The 17,933-nt window shown below is 43.2% G+C and overlaps 1 protein-coding gene across 2 annotated transcripts in view; it reads right to left on the reverse strand.

Moving 5' to 3' along the window:
• The window catches only part of CIB2 (calcium and integrin binding family member 2), a 725,063-nt gene that overhangs the window by 380,283 nt on the left and 326,847 nt on the right, over positions 1-17,933 (reverse strand). For both annotated transcript variants that reach the window (XM_069624410.1, XM_069624411.1), the window contains exon 3: positions 10,047-10,158. In XM_069624410.1, coding sequence (XP_069480511.1) covers positions 10,047-10,158 — 112 coding nt within the window. The remainder of the gene's footprint in view (positions 1-10,046; positions 10,159-17,933) is intronic.

Here is a 17,933-nt window from a genome sequence, read left to right on the forward strand (position 1 = left end):
CTCGATGCAATCTTCAGCACCGCAAACATATCCACACTGCCCCCACGCCCTCTATCATGGACTGATCACTCAGCAATGTTCTGCTCTGTACCACTGACCACAACGGCCCATGTCCAAAGCCAAGCATGCCCACCTCCAACCACCCACACCTCTCACTCCGATATGGAATAAAGTCGTTATCACCACAGATCGAGCCAACTCCCTCCCTGCACTTTTCCCTACAGGAAGGACCCCCACCCATCAAAATCTTCGACCTCTCCTCTCGAACGCCCGTACACGACTCACACCAACAAAACAGACCACGTGGTTCACCGTCAACCTCAAATCACAAAAAACCCTCAAGCAGCATCCCGAACGGACCTGGAGAACCATCCCTATGGCCAGAACAAAACCGCCCTAGCAAGACTAACCAGAACTTACAGACTGGGAATCAGAAAAACCAAGAAAGCATTCTACGGGAACAGGAACACTTGCAACTCGTGTAAGGAACTACATAGAATCATTTTCGAATTAAACTCTCTGGCCTTCTCTAACCGTCCACCCCCCACACCCATCTCTCATATCCCTATTCAACACCTTACCAGAACACTTCCACAATGTCACTATCGATGGACACTCCAACTCTGAACTGGAACACATGCCCTGCCCCGTACCAACCCACAGACCGACTCGCTTCGAAACCCCCCCCTTTGATACAAACCTTCATCTCCTTCATCTCACAAGAGGACTTCCTATCACTCCTAGAACAAATCCCTGCCCGCCCACCCTCCTCAAAAACATCCAAGCCTCAACCTGGGCAGGCAGTATCGCACGCTCAATCCTCAACCACTCCCAAACATCCAGAAGCCCTAAAGACTTGCTAAACCAAACCCCTCCTCAAAAGACCTACACTCGATCCACTCCTCCTGCAGAACTACCGGCCAATCTCCAACAGCTGCTTCATGGCCAAACTCCTGGACCATACAGCATACAAGAAAGCTTGGCCTTTTCACTGAAGCCAACAACCTCCTGGACCCTGTGCAATCTGGCTTCAGACTGCTCAGAGGAACAGAATCCTCCATAGTGTCCGTCTGGCCGACCTAAAGAGAACAGCTGATGCATAAGGCTATGCTCGCTGTACTCATCCTTCTGGACCCCTCTGCCGCCTTCGATACCATCGCTCACACCTTCCTACTAGACAGGCTACAATCATAAGGAATCAAAGACACAGCCCTCTCTTGGATCTCTCTTTCATCTGTAATCGCTCACAAATCATGTGCCTCTACCCGGTCACCTCCACCTCACGACTGGTAACAAAAGGAGTCCCACAAGGAGCATCACCATCTCCCCTGCTCTTCAACATCTATCTAAACCCTCTGCCCATACTCATCTGCTCCCACAATCTTGCCCGCCACAACTACACAGACGATACTTAGATAATTCTTAAAATCTCCCTATCACCAGCCTCCAACCATCCAGATCTGCCATCATGCCTCTCGAATATGTACTACTGGATGATGATGAACCACTTTATCCACAATCCTGAGAAAACTGAAATCCTTATCTGTGGAAAAACATCGGTCCTCCCCCAACCTATTCCCTTGCCGCAATCTCTTGGCCCCCCCACCAGCAACCTCCACCTCAGTGAAAAACCTTGGATGCACACTGAATACAGATTTATCCCTCTCCCAATACATCAACTCCGTATCCAGAACCTGTTTCTGTTATCTACGCATCCTCAGGCATATCTTCCCTTACCTCACCTATCCCCACCGTTTCTCCGCCATCATTTCTAACATCCTTTCCCCCTTAGACCACGCGAAGTGCCTTTACCTAGGCGCACCATAGTTTGAGCTAAGTAAACTGCAAAAGAATCCAAAACGCTGCAGCCCGCCTGCTCATTAACATACCTTCCAGAGAACACATCAGCCTACACCAAGAGTCCTCCATTGGCTCCCTATTGGTCGATGCACTACCTTTAAAGCCATGTGCATCACCCACTGGGCCATAGCCCAGAATTCCTTCAGGACTGAATCTCTTGCTACCACACCTCAAGGACTCTCAGGTCTCGCACAGCATCTCTCCTAGTGGTCCCACATCACAACTCAGACTGGATGGATCCTCCTTATCTGTCCAAGCGCCGATCATCTGGAACACCCGAACCCTACACATTCATAATATTGACAACCACCTGACATTCAGAAAGGCCCTCAAAACCAGGCTTTTCCCTCCATCTTCTTGAAACACTCCCCCGAACTAAACTCTAGATAGAGGCACAGAAAAACTCTGGCCCAAACACCCATCTACCAATATCCCAGGGATGCCTGCAGTGTTCGCAGTGGCACACCATGAAAAATGATCACCCCCCCTTACACAACACTCCTACCCATCAATACCCCACGGGTGCCAGCAGCGTTCACAGAGGCACACTGTAAAACTGTCATCCTCCCTCTATCGTCCTTGCCTCATCCCCCTCCACCTCCTCCCTACGGACCCTCTCCCACTGTTCAGACTTTCGTTCTAGGGAAACCACGAATAGGAAGACCTGCCAATCCATTGGACCAAGAAAAAGAACACTGCAGTTGAATTTCATCCAAGCATACAGTACATATACCTTACACCACATCTGTGGACATAGGCCACAGGCATGGACACCCATACATGTACCCTAGAGTGCCACTCTGGTCTAGCAGCACACCTAGCCATGCACACAAACCCCTGACGTATCACAGCACCTCTGCCATTAGTAAATAGGAACAACCAACGAAAAATAAATTCTAGTTGGGCAACAACAAATCTTTTTACATTGTCTACACCATGGTACCTACCCACATGCAAAATTTCAGGTTGGTAGCATGTTGGGAAGTATACTTAACATTTTGAACAGACACACACACACACACACACACACCACACACACACCACACACACACCACACACACTTTATATATAGAGAGACAAATAATAATAATAAATATCTCCAGACTGCGGTGCCCAAGTATGGCACAGATAGGAAATGAAGATACTTAAATAGGAACAAATACTGAATAAATGTTCCATAGATTTAATTCTGTTAACCATCGAAGAATTATCAGCCAACTTCGTGACCCTAGAGCAGGAAATCCAAGAATTAACAATGGAGATATCTACGCTTACCAGTGAAGAAACCGTTGCTGACATCTTGATCGACATCAATAAACGACTTGAGGAATACAAATCAGACCTGGAAGCTAGGAAGATAATCAAATGTATCGACATTTGTGTATCTCAGAGATGAGGTATACACATGGGCAGATACATTTCAGTACCAACAACCCAAACCTAAGAATCCTACCTCAGACAGCAGCAGCTCGGGCACAGACTCCACCAGAGATACAAATAATCCCCAGGAACAATCCCAAGGAACAGAAGGTACGAGCACAGGAAGCAACCAACACACCATCTGGAACCAAAAGAGGCCCTACCAACCTTTTTATAGACAACAGCTGAGGAGGACGAGAACACGGAGGGGGAAGAGGTCCAGGGGTGACCACTAGATACCAAGCTCGGGTAACTTAGTTGTTAACATCTCCGACAGATTGTTAACCAATCAAGAGAACACAGTGTTACAAAAAGCTCTAAAATGTGTGCCTACATTTGGGACGAACATATTCAACACAAAGTGGAACTCCACAAGCTCACACGGAAACCTAAACTGAAAGTATTTTTTGCAGAGATGGAGAAAGACAACAGTAGAGAAAGTCAACAAGACCTTCTAGAATTCAAACCCAAAAGTACTTTTGTAGCACCTATCCAAGTACCATCCATAGACATCTTTGAGAAAATGGTCCTAGCAGACCTCAAGAAAATACACTTTGTTACCCCCAGAAATCGAAATCTCAGCAGAGACGAGATGTCCATCATTCAAGGTCTATACACGGACGAAACTATCACTATCAGACCAACGGACAAAGAGGGAGCCCTGGTTATCCAAAACACACAGGATTACAAAACGGAATGCAGAAGACAGCTCAATGACCATTCGGTTTATGTCAAAATAGACCATGACCCCCTGAATACTATACATGACAATCTGGACTCATAACTTACAAGGGCAGAAGAACTAGGAATGATCACAAAAAAAGCCAAGACATTCCTACAAAAACCACAACCTTCAACACCTCACTTCTATCTTCTCCAATAATACACAAAAGCTTGATTAACCCTCCAGGCAGACCTTTTGTGGCAGCAACAGGCAGAATATTACAACCATTGGGTACCTATATTGACTACTTTCTATAACCCATAATCCAGAAAACATCTACATACATCAAGGAAAGCACACATTTTCTCAACATCTTGGAAGACATTGAATTAGACGCAGAAGACATTCTTTTCACCATCAATGTTAATAGCCTATACACCAGCATCCCACATGATCTGGGGCAAGAAGCAGTGGAGTGGATTCTACTACAAGAAGGAGAAATTGGAGCAATCAAAGAATTCATACCGTCTCTACTCACTTTCATCTCAACCAACTCCTACTTTATGTACGATAAAGAACATTTTCTTCAAGTGTCAGGCTCGGCTATGGGGGCTACCATGGTTCCGTCTCACGCCAACGCATTCATGTTTCGGTTTGAGACTATCCATATTTTAGAAAACACAATGGGAAAACCAACAAAAAATATGGCGACAATACATCAATGATGTGTTTGGAATATGGAAAGGAACAAGAGAATCATTACACCAATTCCTCCTGTACATTAACAACATTGACCAAAGCATTGAATTTACAGCAGAGATTGGCAACCCTGGCATCCACTACTTTGATGTAAAAGTAAATATACCCAACCAACAAATCACAACCTCACTTTACACCAAACCAACAAACAGAAATAACCTATTGCATAGTATGAGCTTCCACCCTCAAAATACATTGAGAAATTGGCCATATGGTCAGTTGTTACGCCTAAAGAGAATTATCAGTGACCAAGAGGTGCTCGACAACAAAACTAAATTATGTAAGAATTTGCAAGACCGTGCATATCCAGATGAAGACTTGGACAAAGCTTCAGCAAAGGTGGCCACAAAATCCAGAACTGATACACTAACTTCAACCCCTAGAAAGGATTCACCCATGATTGTACATGTATCCAAGTTCTCGACACAAAGTGCACAGATCAAAAGATGCATTAACATCGGACAATACTTACAAATGATGACAGAACCAAACAACTTTTTCAAAACAAACCCCCTTTCGCATATCAAAGGACAGGCAACTTCAGAGACCTGCTAGTGAACACCAGATATGAAAGGCAGAGCATTAAGAAACACAAACAAACAGACATTCCCATGTCTCAATTGCAGTAACTGTAATAACGTCATCAAGGGAGATGTGGTACAACATCCACACAGAGGTGAAAAGATCAAACTCAGATGTTTTGCCACCTGCAACACAGAAAACACTATATATTGCATACGTTGCCCGTGTGGCTTATATTACGTAGGAGAGACTGGATGCAAACTGAAGACCAGAATGAATTAACACAAATACTGCATAAGAAACCAAAATGTTAACTCTGCAGTGGCAAGACACTTCATGGACAAGAAACATATTGTGGCACAATTTAGATTAACACTGGAAACAACTGAGCACTCACAAGTAGGTATAGACACCAAGAAGAGGAGACAGCAAAGAGAAGCCTACTGGATCGATCAACTGGACACACTCACCCAGAGGGATGAACGAAGAACTTGATTTGAACTGCTTCTTATGAATAAGCAGAGATGATTGTCAATATGATACAGGACACTAATGTCTTTACTTCTAGCAATGTCTCCAAATGAGATCACTTGTATGATGAATGATATGAGAGCGAATTAGTCTAGAAAGCATGAGCTTGAATATTCTTTATTGATTTTACTTCTTTGCAGTGAAATGATTAGCCACTTCTTTACTTCACGAACACACAATGCTGAGATTTTTTGGAGTCTTAGTTCACAACACATGAAACAAACACATAGTTTTGCATCTCATTTGTAAACGATTTTCGAATTTCCACACGCATGCAAGTGAGCCATACATAACCCAATAGCACGGGTTTGACATGTCAACACCAGTTTTTCACCTTTATATGTGGTACATTTGGCTAATCACTATTATTCAAAATCGACATCGATACAATTCACATTTTCATATAATATGCCCCAGCAGCGTGGGTCTTACATGCAAACTCCATTGTAATGTTTATACGTGGTACACTAGATCCTCACACCAGTATACAGTGCTTGTCTAAGACATTGCCCACACAAAGATGGCCAACCGCAATCACGGATAGTGGCCATCTTGCTGATCCGTGTTTATGTACGTTGCTAAGACAACGCATCACTTTCTCGAACACCACAGACGAACAATCGTGTTCGGCTGGACAGGGAGGGAGCGTACAGCTCGCATCACAGTCTAGCAGGTAAGAATCCATGCACCATGGCCTTTATATAAAACGTTACCTACTGGTTTATCATTACGTGTATTGCTTTCAGATTACAATTACACACGCTCTATTTGACGCGGTTTGTAACGCGGCCACAGGTCCGTGGCATTCCCAGCTCATGAGCACTTTATCACTGTAATACATCGCATCACAGTGAGAATCAGTTACACAAGTCACGGTGTATCGAAGCACTGTCTCTACTAATATTTACTATGAAAATGCCGCCATATTAACACAGCAATTTTGGTAACACAGCAACACAAATACTTCAAATAAGTAATGGTATTAGGTTTATAGCAAGGCACTAACAACCATTTGGACAACGGTTAAAAGGGATGACATGCAAGAGAGTATGCAAGACTAAGTGTGATTATTCTATATAATTGCATGAAATGAACATCAATACCTTATAGTGTTCTTGAATTAAATTTACGCCCATCTCACTTACCTGTTTTATCACTATAATGTATTTCTCTCATCTCTCTTGACCAATATCTCTCATGTGTTTGTTTGTATCATGTTGTGGGTACCCTTTATGAATATTTACGTGTATTGTCTGCTAATGTTCTGCAGTAAAAAGATGATGAACTAAGGCCCTGATGAAGGATCTATGATCCGAAATGCAATGGCCACATAATTTGTTAGCCTTGTAACATGTTTGCCTTGAAAGAAGTTTAAAATAACTCACATTGAAGTGAAATAAACAAAATTTATTATATTACTAAGAAACGCCTCAAGTGATTATTTAACGATAAGCAGCAATTGAATCAGCCTCAATCAAGTGAATGACCCCTAAGTGGGTGATACGGGTGTGCAGCCCACACCGAAGGCTAATAGCCTAGGTCTTTTTCCCTTTTGTAATTGTTTGGGCTCGGCACAGTGGCACTCTACGGTGGGCTGCACCCCATACAAAAATGTGATATTGATATATATATCTTGCAAAAACATCAACTAATACGTATTAAAGAAACAGTGCCCACTCACCCTCTCTTCTGTTCTAGGAACTGAAGACACACCTTCTCCAGAACCCTTGCTGTCTTTCAGGCCAAGAAGAAATAATGTGGGGTCAGGAACTGTGACTGCCGACTTCTCGAACGCTATACACCCTGGTCTGAGGGAATCGCAAATCTAACCAAGCCTCTGGATTCAACTAAAGGCTATTTTCTTGTCGCCTGGTGAGTCTGGCTCACAGGCTCCTGAACGGTTCTTCCAGAGCCCTGCTAGCTGCTCTCTCCTGCCCCTGGGGCTGGTAGCAGCTTCTTGTCACACTTTGGGGCCGGTTCAGCCCGGACACACTTGCCTCATTGCTACTGCTCTCTTGGAGACCTGCAGGCTTTGGATCATGTGCTCTTCCCTTCCAGACTCTTCCATTTCAGCTGAATGTGGTACCTAGGTCTACCTGCATGTGCTCTTGTCTAACTTGGGTCCCTACATGCATTTTGCACTTTGCCTCTCTCTCACACTTGCAATGACCGGATGTGAACGGGACAAGACTGTAAATTGGTTTCCCCCATCCCAATTGTGATGCCACAAAGTAACTGCCTTTCACAGTAGCGACTGCTACATCTACTATAAATAAACAAATAAATGTACATTTTCATCGCCTTGCTAGAATGAATATCTGCAATATAGCATTGGTGTCTTACCTACAACAAAAAAACATGCGGTCTATTCTTATTTTACCAAATGTACACATCGCAGATTAAGAACAGAATTTCTTTTCGTAGTTTTTGCATTTAACGCCGATTACAAAAGTTGCTTAAAAATCTCTGAATGCATCATGGACACTGAAATGATACTAGCAAATGCAGAACTGTTGGCCCCCAGTAAATGAACATTAGGAATACTGGTGCGTGACCCATATCCTTGCACTAACAGTCCATCACTTGTTTGTGGTTAGGGGTTTCCACCATCTGAAGCTTTGTTTTTCAATCGAACAGTTAAATTGTTCACAGCCCAATTTAAACAATATAAATTAGATGGCTTCTCGGGCCAGGACGTGAAATAGATGGTGCCGTCCATATATATATTTTAAATGGGCCACATTCGGAAATGGAAACCTGACATTTCACATTAAACGTAGAGTAGTACTTGGGACATTTTGGGGAAATGCTTACATTTTAAACCACATTGGCATGATGAGTTAAATGAGTCAGGACACTTACTATTTTGTCTAAACTTGGCAAGGTACACAAAAATAGTTCGCATTCTGTTAAAGTGGGGCCATCTCCCCAGAGGGCAACCCACCACGGGTGAAACAACCACTCGGACCCGTGAAGAAGCCAAGGAAACAGCAAATGTTGCTCCTTACATACACATGGGCGTAATTTTAGGGGAGGGACAGGGGTGTTTGTCCCCCCCAACTTTCATGGTACACGATTTTGTCCCCATTCATTTGGCTGGGGAACCTTTTCTTCAGATGTCATGTCCACCCAACATTTTCAGCAAAGGTACTCCACTGTACATACACAGCTTAACATAGGTATTGAAATAGGCCAAACAAAGCTGTTTGCTACACAGAAAATAAAAAGGCACCCTTTTTTATTCACCATCACAAATGACCTTTCTTCGATACAAATATTCCCCTTATTTATGTTTTTCCTTTTCATTAAACACCCAGCTCATAGCTTAGAAGAGCAGGCAAAATAACATCCTTAAAACCATGATCAGGCCTCCCCATTAGGTTGCAAAAAAATGAAGGCAACAAGGAAGTTAAACATTTACTAACAATGACACACTTTTGTTAATCTGGAATCTGTTCGTGCAGATTAACAGCCGCCGAGAAGCAATAAAAGGCAGATTCTTACTCCACAGAGATGTGTAACGTCACAGTAAAGTACACTACTAAAAGAATAAAATGCAAACAAACTCGGTAAACTGGATTCTCAGTGCACTTAAACCCTGACCGAAATCGCCCCAGTTGCCAGCCGCACGGACTAGTAAAGTAGTACTACCCATCTACTACAACAGATATCAGGTCAAAGTTAACTCTACTGATCCAATGCACTCATGTTTATTCAGTTCTTCACAATAGTCTGGTGCCCATGTTCTGCTGTTGCAGCCACCGTGTGTTTCGACAAAGTTGTCTTTTTCAAGGCTGCCCCATGATCCAATATTTACATGCCAATTATACAAAGTAATCAAATCATAGCAACATGTGACAATTATCATTCAGCAATCACATACATACTATTCAATGAGTGAAATCCCAAGATCATAACATACGTAAAACTATTTTATTATTGTATCAGGGTGGAGTTTGGTATGTACCAGATGTTGCATGTAAACAAAATTCTATATGATAATGACATCTGAATATCTATAGGGATAACCAGTTAAGGAAAATCTATTGCTGTGCTCATCACCACAGATCATCAGTGTTGGTCCGTTGTGGCTTTCATAGTACATGACATAATATTAAGGCTAAAGTCCTTGGGTGAGCAGCCAAACGCCAGTATAACATGTACGGATTCACGTTCACCCAAAATGGTGTCTCGTTAGCTACCCTAACTTATGTGCACAGTAAGGAGGTCTGCCCCAGACAGGATCTGGGCTTCAATGGTAATTGAAGCAGCAAAGTATGGCAGAACTTACCACTAATTCTGGCATGTTTATTATTAGCTGTATTGGTAGCTTGACATCTGGGTCATCTGTGTAGTCCATCGGAACAATGTTGGGTGCCAGTTCATAATATCTGGCGTGCAACCTGCAAACCAGAACGTAGGCATGTTAACTTTAATGCATTACAAATATCTGATTGCATTTGTTACAGGTTATCAAACAAGATGAGCATTTATGAACTGTATACAGTGTTACTTTATGCAGGATTTCCTTTTGGAAATAAGGAAGCATGCAAGCATGCAAATGACCAGCGTTTGGGTTGCAGTCGCAAGCCTCAAATGCATCAGTTCCGGAAGCTGGAAGATACAGAAAGGAGGCATGAGCAGATTTCCCTTCACCCATACGCAACCGGGAATATATTGTATATGCAGAACATGACGCACACGGGATGAATTTCCAAATTATATTATTTTGCTATTTATATGTTGGAGAACTACATTGTGTTATACACAACAGCAACGTGACTTTAACAAGCCATTATTTCATGTCTTCAATTACTCAGATTTCATCAGGAAAAACACATATCCTATAACTTGCATATACGTTCTGGAAGAAACAAAACCTATAGATTCAACAAATGCCATACATTTAATTTATGTACAAACCTGTGCAGACATCGTGAACAAAAAAAGTGCACAATTAATCCTGAAAAGTTAATGGGCAACCAACTGTGCAGTAATTTGCCAAGTTTCAACCACCTTCAACATATAGATTTTTTCCTACATTTTCATTATTTTCGCAAGTCTCAAACTTCTTTAATTTTCTCCTCCAACTGGTTTCGAGGTCAAACGGCGGATTGCTGCCGCGTCTTCATCAGGGAGCAAGATCTACACAACATATTGAACTTTTTTGCAATGATCTTGCTGCTAAATCTATTACAAAGGAATCCTACTGACATGAAATGTATGCACTCTGGGAGGCTGCTGTAGTAATGAACCCTGCATCACGCAAAACATGACAATAATACTTTAGTCAACCTCCCCCTAACACGTGACCATCACCAGAGGTGACACCCCCCCTCCCCCCCCAAGGGGTACTCACATATCCAAGGCAGGATATTCTTTCTGCATTCAGTAAACTGAAATGTTTTAAGAATGGATAAATAATTTAAGGTCACACTTATCATCTAAGCTACAGATCGGTCATTCAATCCGTGTTTAACTTGAATGAGTAGCAGCTTTGTTGAACGAAGGCTGGCAAAGGTTCCTCACGCACATCCAACATTGATGCTGCGTTGATGTGCTTGAACGTAAAAATTGCTCTAACTTTGTGAGACAGCGTTTAGAATATATTTAAATTCAGCGTTCCACATTAGCACAATCACTGGCTCACAACTCGATCTGTGCACTGTACGACCTTAATGTCACGGTTATGTACAGGAATGCCCTTTCCAGATTACGCAAACCACGTGTATGTCGAGCTCGGCCTCAAGAACAGACTAGCCTTTGAAGCATCATAACCATGCAATTCGTTTTAGCGGGAGCCATCTTTTAGCATGTAATCAAACTTTTTTTAGCAGCCCCAAAATGCATAAAACACTAGCATACATGAGTCCATTCCACAGATGACACAGATGAGAAGTCTGTCATCATTCTAATTGGTACAGCCTTCGTTCTATATCCATACCGATTCTATGTGTCAAAGTTTTATCTCCGTTCCTTTTGCTGTTACGAAAGCACCTTTTCATTTAGAGTGTGGCCATATTCCAAATAACGCACAACTAATGGCGCATTAGGCATTTTGGCTCCAATTATACAGTGATTCCTAGTGGTACGAATATTCACTGTCCGGATAGTTTTTCCTACATAATTCATGTTGCATGGACATTTTAAGTCTTACATGTTGTGTAGGTCTTTAGTTCCCAGGTTTTTCCTTCATGATTGAAATTAGTAATTTTTTGGCGAAAATGCACATGATCTACATTCTCCACCTGGATCATGGCCTCTCAGTGGTATATTCCACATAGATGTAATAGTGAATGCTGGTTTATTTGCAATGCATGCTGTCTTTACTGACTCCTGACTAAGGTTCTTGCCTTTTTTTTTAAAGCAATGGTTTAGAAAAAGATTTATTGTTTGGATTAGATGCAGTTTTTGAGAATAGCTGCCTTAATTGCATTACTAACTTTACAGAAGGTAGCGACTCAAACAAATTGTGGTGTGTTGTTGATCACTTTTGCTTATGGTTATCCTGTTAAGTAAATTGGCCCATTTACAGCTCAGTTTGATCAATTTAAGAGTCTGTAGTGTAGGATATCAGCTTGACTTTCAACTCTTGGTTTGTGTGCAGTTCCTTCGAACACAGAGGAACATCCCCTAAGGGAAATTGCATAAAGGAGCCTTAGGATGGTGAGTAACGAAATGGGGCGTGGTGTTCCTGTCAGTCAACTTTCAAAAAAGGTCCAATTCTAAAGTTCCTTCTTTGTGCGAGAGGACTAAATCCAAAAAAGGAAAAGAATGCTATTTGCGCTAGATTCACAGGTGAATTTCAAAATCTAGTCCAAATTGTTTTCCTTTTTGCTGGGTGCAGGTTAAATTAATACAGTAGCATGCTAGTAGAATTTGCTTTGAAGAAATTTAGCAGCAAGACAATTATAAAACAGATGAACAAGTTACTTACCCATGATAATGTTCTTTCGACTGGATGTTCCTCCCACATATTCTTCATTTTATGATATTTCCAAATCCAGACGCTTCTGAATTTTTTACCAGCAGAGGGCACTGCGCGTCGATGCCCATTGACTCCATGTCCCTCGGAGGCCTCTGTCTCGATGTCGACGTCATCAATGGTATAAAGGGCGCGCAGAGACCATTGGTTTCAGTTCTGTTTTGAACGTGTATAGGATATCCTACACCTGACTGTTACTCCTCCTGAAAGAGGGAAGACTAATCACATGTAAAATTGTACTGCGGGGCAGGTTGGAAGGAGCGATAAGGAATATGAGGGAGGAACATCCAGTCAAAAGAACGTTACCATGGGTAAATAACTTGTTCTTCGAATGGATTGTGTCCTCCCACATATTCCTCACCTTACGATAAACTCCAAAAGCAGTGTATGTATTCCTGGAGGAGAGAGTTCGAATTTTCAGATAATTTAGGAGTTCCTTTATAAGTCTGTGTGCACAGAATGTAGCACTGCCTTTCCAAATAAACCTTCACGGCTTGAGAAAGAGTCCAGATTATAGCGTTTGGTAAAAGTATGTACGCATGACCATGTGGATGCCGCACAAATATCTTTAATTGGGGCACACCTATGTAAGGCAGAGGAGCTAGCCATGCCCCTAGTCAAATGAGCTCTAAGACCCTCTAGTGGATCATATCCCACTAATCTGTAGCATTCAGATATTCCTTAAATGATCAATCTTGTTAAAGTTTGTTTCGAAATTACCATACCCAACTTGTGGCACGTGTAGCCTACAAAAAGTTGGTCACCCTGTCTTAGTTTAGACATCCTGAGGATGTAGAAACTAAGTGCATGCCTTGCATCAAGCCTGTGTAACCGCTCTTCCTCTCAAGGATGAGGGGAATAAAATGAAGGTAAAATTATTTTCTGAGTTAAATGGAACTCAGACACAATAGTAGGTAGGAAGGTAGGTTTAACCTTAGAAGATTGTATAAGGAGGCTTGCAGGACAAGGCCTGAAGTTCACTCACTCTTCGGGCTGATGTGATGGTCACTAAAAGGATGGTCTTTAAAATTAATAACCTTAAAGGACAGGAATGGATAGGATCAAAAGGAGCACACATTAGAAATGTCAACATCAAGTTAAGGTCCCAAATTGGGACTTGAAATGGGACCAGAGAAAATGTAGTTATCCGTCCTTTAAAGAATTTTATCACTAGTGGGATCTTGAAGAAAGATACTGCAGAGGAGGAGCCGAGTGCCTCTACCAGAAGTCCCGCTCCCATTTTGCCTATATGTTGGGAACTGGAAATTGCAACATGAACAACACCAGTAATGATGCCTATATCACGAAAAGACTAAGGGACAAGGTATCCATTGAAAAAACATTATCGATGTATCCTCGAAGAACGGACAGTCTCCTGGGGGAGATCCCTGAAGACGTATGTAGATAAATGAAAGAGAAGATTGGTGACGTCACACAAAGTGAAGATGACGCACCAAGAAGAATGCCCAAAGAAGAGAATGTATAGAATCTGATGAGGAAATAAGGAATTGAGTAACCTTTTATGTGCAGAATGAAGATTGCATGTGTGAAGAGCACTGCAGAAAATGCAAGCCGTTTTAGAAATGTACAGACTCTGTATCGCAAGTAAAGTAAGTAATCGTAAAGGCTGGCTACACATAGTGAATAGACTGCAGGCAGTGCTGCATTATTTAGAACCTTTATATTCGATGTTGACACTTTAGTAAGCCAGGACCCATGAAGAGAAGGGCTAGTAGTGTGGCGCAGCAGAGAAAACAGCTGAAGATTAAGGAAGGATAGAGAAGGCTGTCTGGCCCAGTGTCAAGGTTTAGGGCAGCCAAGAACTGGTTATCTACCTTTGAAGATACAGAGGATGTGAGAAGCGAGACAAGCCCCTGTTAAGGTGTGAAGGAAAGACACCATGGGTGCCAAGGTTTATTCATTTATTATTATTAAATACGAAAAAGGAGCTAAAACACAGTCTCCTGTCACATGGGCTAGATGGAAATAGAAACTGGGCAAGCAGCACCAAGACTTGAAGATAAGAACGTGCTCGCACTCGCTTCTATTCTCAGGAGCAGTGATACTTTACCTGGCCGATTTCAAAGACAATTCAAATGGCAGAATGCATGAGTGATGATGGATGAAGGGCTAATTGGGTGGGAAGGCATTGTCAAGCCCTCCCACTGACACCTGGGGTACCAGCTTGCGTGCTGCTAGCGAGATGAATATTCCAGAAGGGTACAAGTGTGCCAACCAATTATATAGGGCCATGTATTGAAGAGCCATATAGTGTGAGAGCCAATGATGTACCGTGTATCTAACAAATGTTGAATATGACTTGCACTAGGGGTGGACATACGTTGTCCACCTGACTATAAAGATCCAATTACAATCCAATCTCTTATAGAAAGTATATCTCGATGTTCCTCTTCAGCCAACCACAATTCCAAGTAGGTTTTCTTAGTTTGCCACGTAATATGACATGACGTATGACAAATTGTTGGTATGTAAGGAGGTTTATTTTATATGATGCTTCGAGATTATGCTGTGCGACGTTCGTTGTACGCCCCGTTTTAGACAATTGAGAATAAAACAAAACACGTTGCCAACTTCCTGAGTCAATCTTGTTATTTGGTGTAAGAGTTATTCTGCATCCCCATCCATCTGACAATGCGCTACCTCATTTAAAAGGGCCATAAGGGTTCAGGTAGTAGAATGTCAGATGGTTTGATAGCAAGATCCATCAACCAGTAGGACTCCAGTGTTTCGGACGAGAGGACACCCTCTGCCATATAGCCATAAGATTGCAAGGTTTCCTGTGGAGAACGGCCGACAGAATTCTTGCAAGAAAAATCGAGACGGTGGGACGGGTCCCTCTTTGATGAAATCCCTCCTGGTTTCCACAGGCGCTTTGCTGGCGGAAGGCTAAAGTGGTCGATTGAAGGAGACAGTGGATACCGAATGCCTCGAGCTGAACGAGCGAATGGTGAGTAGACCTGGGGGGGGGGTCAAACTGAGGGGATGGGGTTTTGGTAGTTTAGAAAAAGGAACAGGGACAATTACAAAAGTACTGGGGTTGTTTAGAAAAGTAACAAAGAGCATTTTTTAAAATGTGTAAATAAGAGAAGATGGAAGGCCAGGGATTCCCAACTCAAGGGAGTTCAAGAAGAGATTATCTCACACTCCAATCGGAGTAAACTAAGCAGCGCATGAACAGGTTCATGTTAGGTGGTAATCTACACTCTAGTCAGAGTATTATCAGGGGCAAGATGATGAGGAGTGCCATGGTTTATATGTTAAAGATTCGACTACTCTGTGTGTGTGCTTAATTTAAAAAAGGGTGTCGAAGAGCGACTACAATAAGTTGTGTAAAAGTTGAAGTTAAGATCAGAAGCTACTTCCTATCTAGGGTAATTGTCAAGTGTCCCCATGAGGAGGATGTCGGTCTTACTGGCATTAAGGCAGAGATCACTGGCAGCACATCATTCCTGAATTGCAGCCATACAGTCTGGTATGAGAGAGGGAGCAGAGGTGGCTGAGGGGAGCCTGAAGGAGAGCTGGGTGTCATCCGCATAACACTGAAAGAACAGAATGCAGCGAGGTGGTGGGCCAGAGGTGCCAAGTAGTGATTGAATAGCCAGGGAGAAAAGTTAGACCCCTGGGGAACACCACAAGTAGAGAGATAGAAGAGAGGAAAGACCACAGTTGGAGACCTGGGAGGGTCGGTCAGTGAGAAAGGAGGTCAACCAGGACAGGGCCTGACCAGTGATACCCAGGTTGTCATAGAGGCGATTGAGCAGGATGGCATGGTTGACCGTGTCAAAAGCAGAGGATAGATTGAGGTGAATGAGGACAGAAGGAAGATTAGAGTCAAGATTAGAGAGCAAGTCTTCACAGGTGTTCAGGACAGCAGTTACCGTGCTTCTGGAAGCTCTGAAGCCAGACTGGTGGTCATGGAGACAACCAACAGATTCAGTATGCAGATTAAGCGGTCAGATGGCCAGCTTTTCCAGGAGGTTGGAGGTCTGGCGATAGTTGGCCGGAGAGGAAGGATCAGTAGAGGGCTTAAGAATGGGGTGCACAAGGGAGTGCTTAAGGGGGAGGGGAAGGTTCCAATAGCAAAGGAGTGATTGCAGAAATTGGCCAAGTCTGGAGCCAGGGTGTCATTGTGGTCCTTGATGGTTCTGGATGAGCAGGGGAGAACCGGCTTTGACGAGACTTTCATAGATCAGACTAGAAACATCATCATGGGTGAACAGGGGAAAGGAGGAGAAAGGAGGTGGGGAAGCGGCCAAAGACAGGCCAGGTGTGGCGTGGCAGAGGAGGATGAAGAGGAGGAGGAAATAGAGTAAGAGAGTGGACAGGTTGTTCTGAGTTTTAGTGGTGAAATGAGAAGCCAGGGCCTGGGAGGGACCAGGATAGAGACTGCAGCGGGATTGGCAAGCTCCTTGTAGATTTTGTATAGTTCAGCTGATTTGTTAGATGCTGCAGAGATGCGGGCTTGGATGTAGGATCTCTTCTTAAAGAGGCCAGAGTCTGTACTGCCTTTGGAGCAGTCGGCAGGCCAGTTTGTCAGAGGATGCACCGGATGCCCTCCACTTCCTCTCAGCCACCCTACACTTGAGTTTAAGGGTATTGAGATCGGAATCGTACCAAGAGTTGCACTTGGAAGTGGGCTTCAAGCGGATCCTCATGACAGGGGCAAGGACATCAAGAGTGTTTGAGATAGAGAGATGAAGGTTAGAGAGGGCTGTGTAAGAGTGAGTCAGCCAAAGGTGTAGGAGGAGGAGAGAAAGTAGGGGCAAAAGCCTCCACTGACACGTTTCATGGGTTGGATGATCGAGAAGGTAGGTGGCAGTGCTGGGGATGGCTTGACCTGAGGGGTAGATAGAGAGAGAGGGGAGGAGAGGAGGAAGTGGTCACTCCAGGAAAGAGGGTTAGAGAGGTGGAGGTCTGAGGAGATCAGAACATAAATGGTGTGCCCTGCAGATGGAGTCCAGCCAGAAGGAAGAATATAGAGAGTCGCAGAGGTTGCGAAAGAGTGTAATGTGGGATGGGGGTGTGATGTGTGTGTTGGGGGCAGTAGTGTAATTGCACAGAATGTAAATACTGCAGTAGTGGGCAATGCTACCACAAGGGTATTTTTACATGGGCAAATGCTAGCATTTTTGGCAAAGCTATTACAAATGTGTTACTACAGAGGCAAATACT

This window comes from Ambystoma mexicanum, chromosome 11 (assembly GCF_040938575.1).
Source record: "Ambystoma mexicanum isolate Mex_15411 chromosome 11, UKY_AmexF1_1, whole genome shotgun sequence".
Classification (NCBI taxonomy): Eukaryota; Metazoa; Chordata; class Amphibia; order Caudata; family Ambystomatidae; genus Ambystoma; species Ambystoma mexicanum.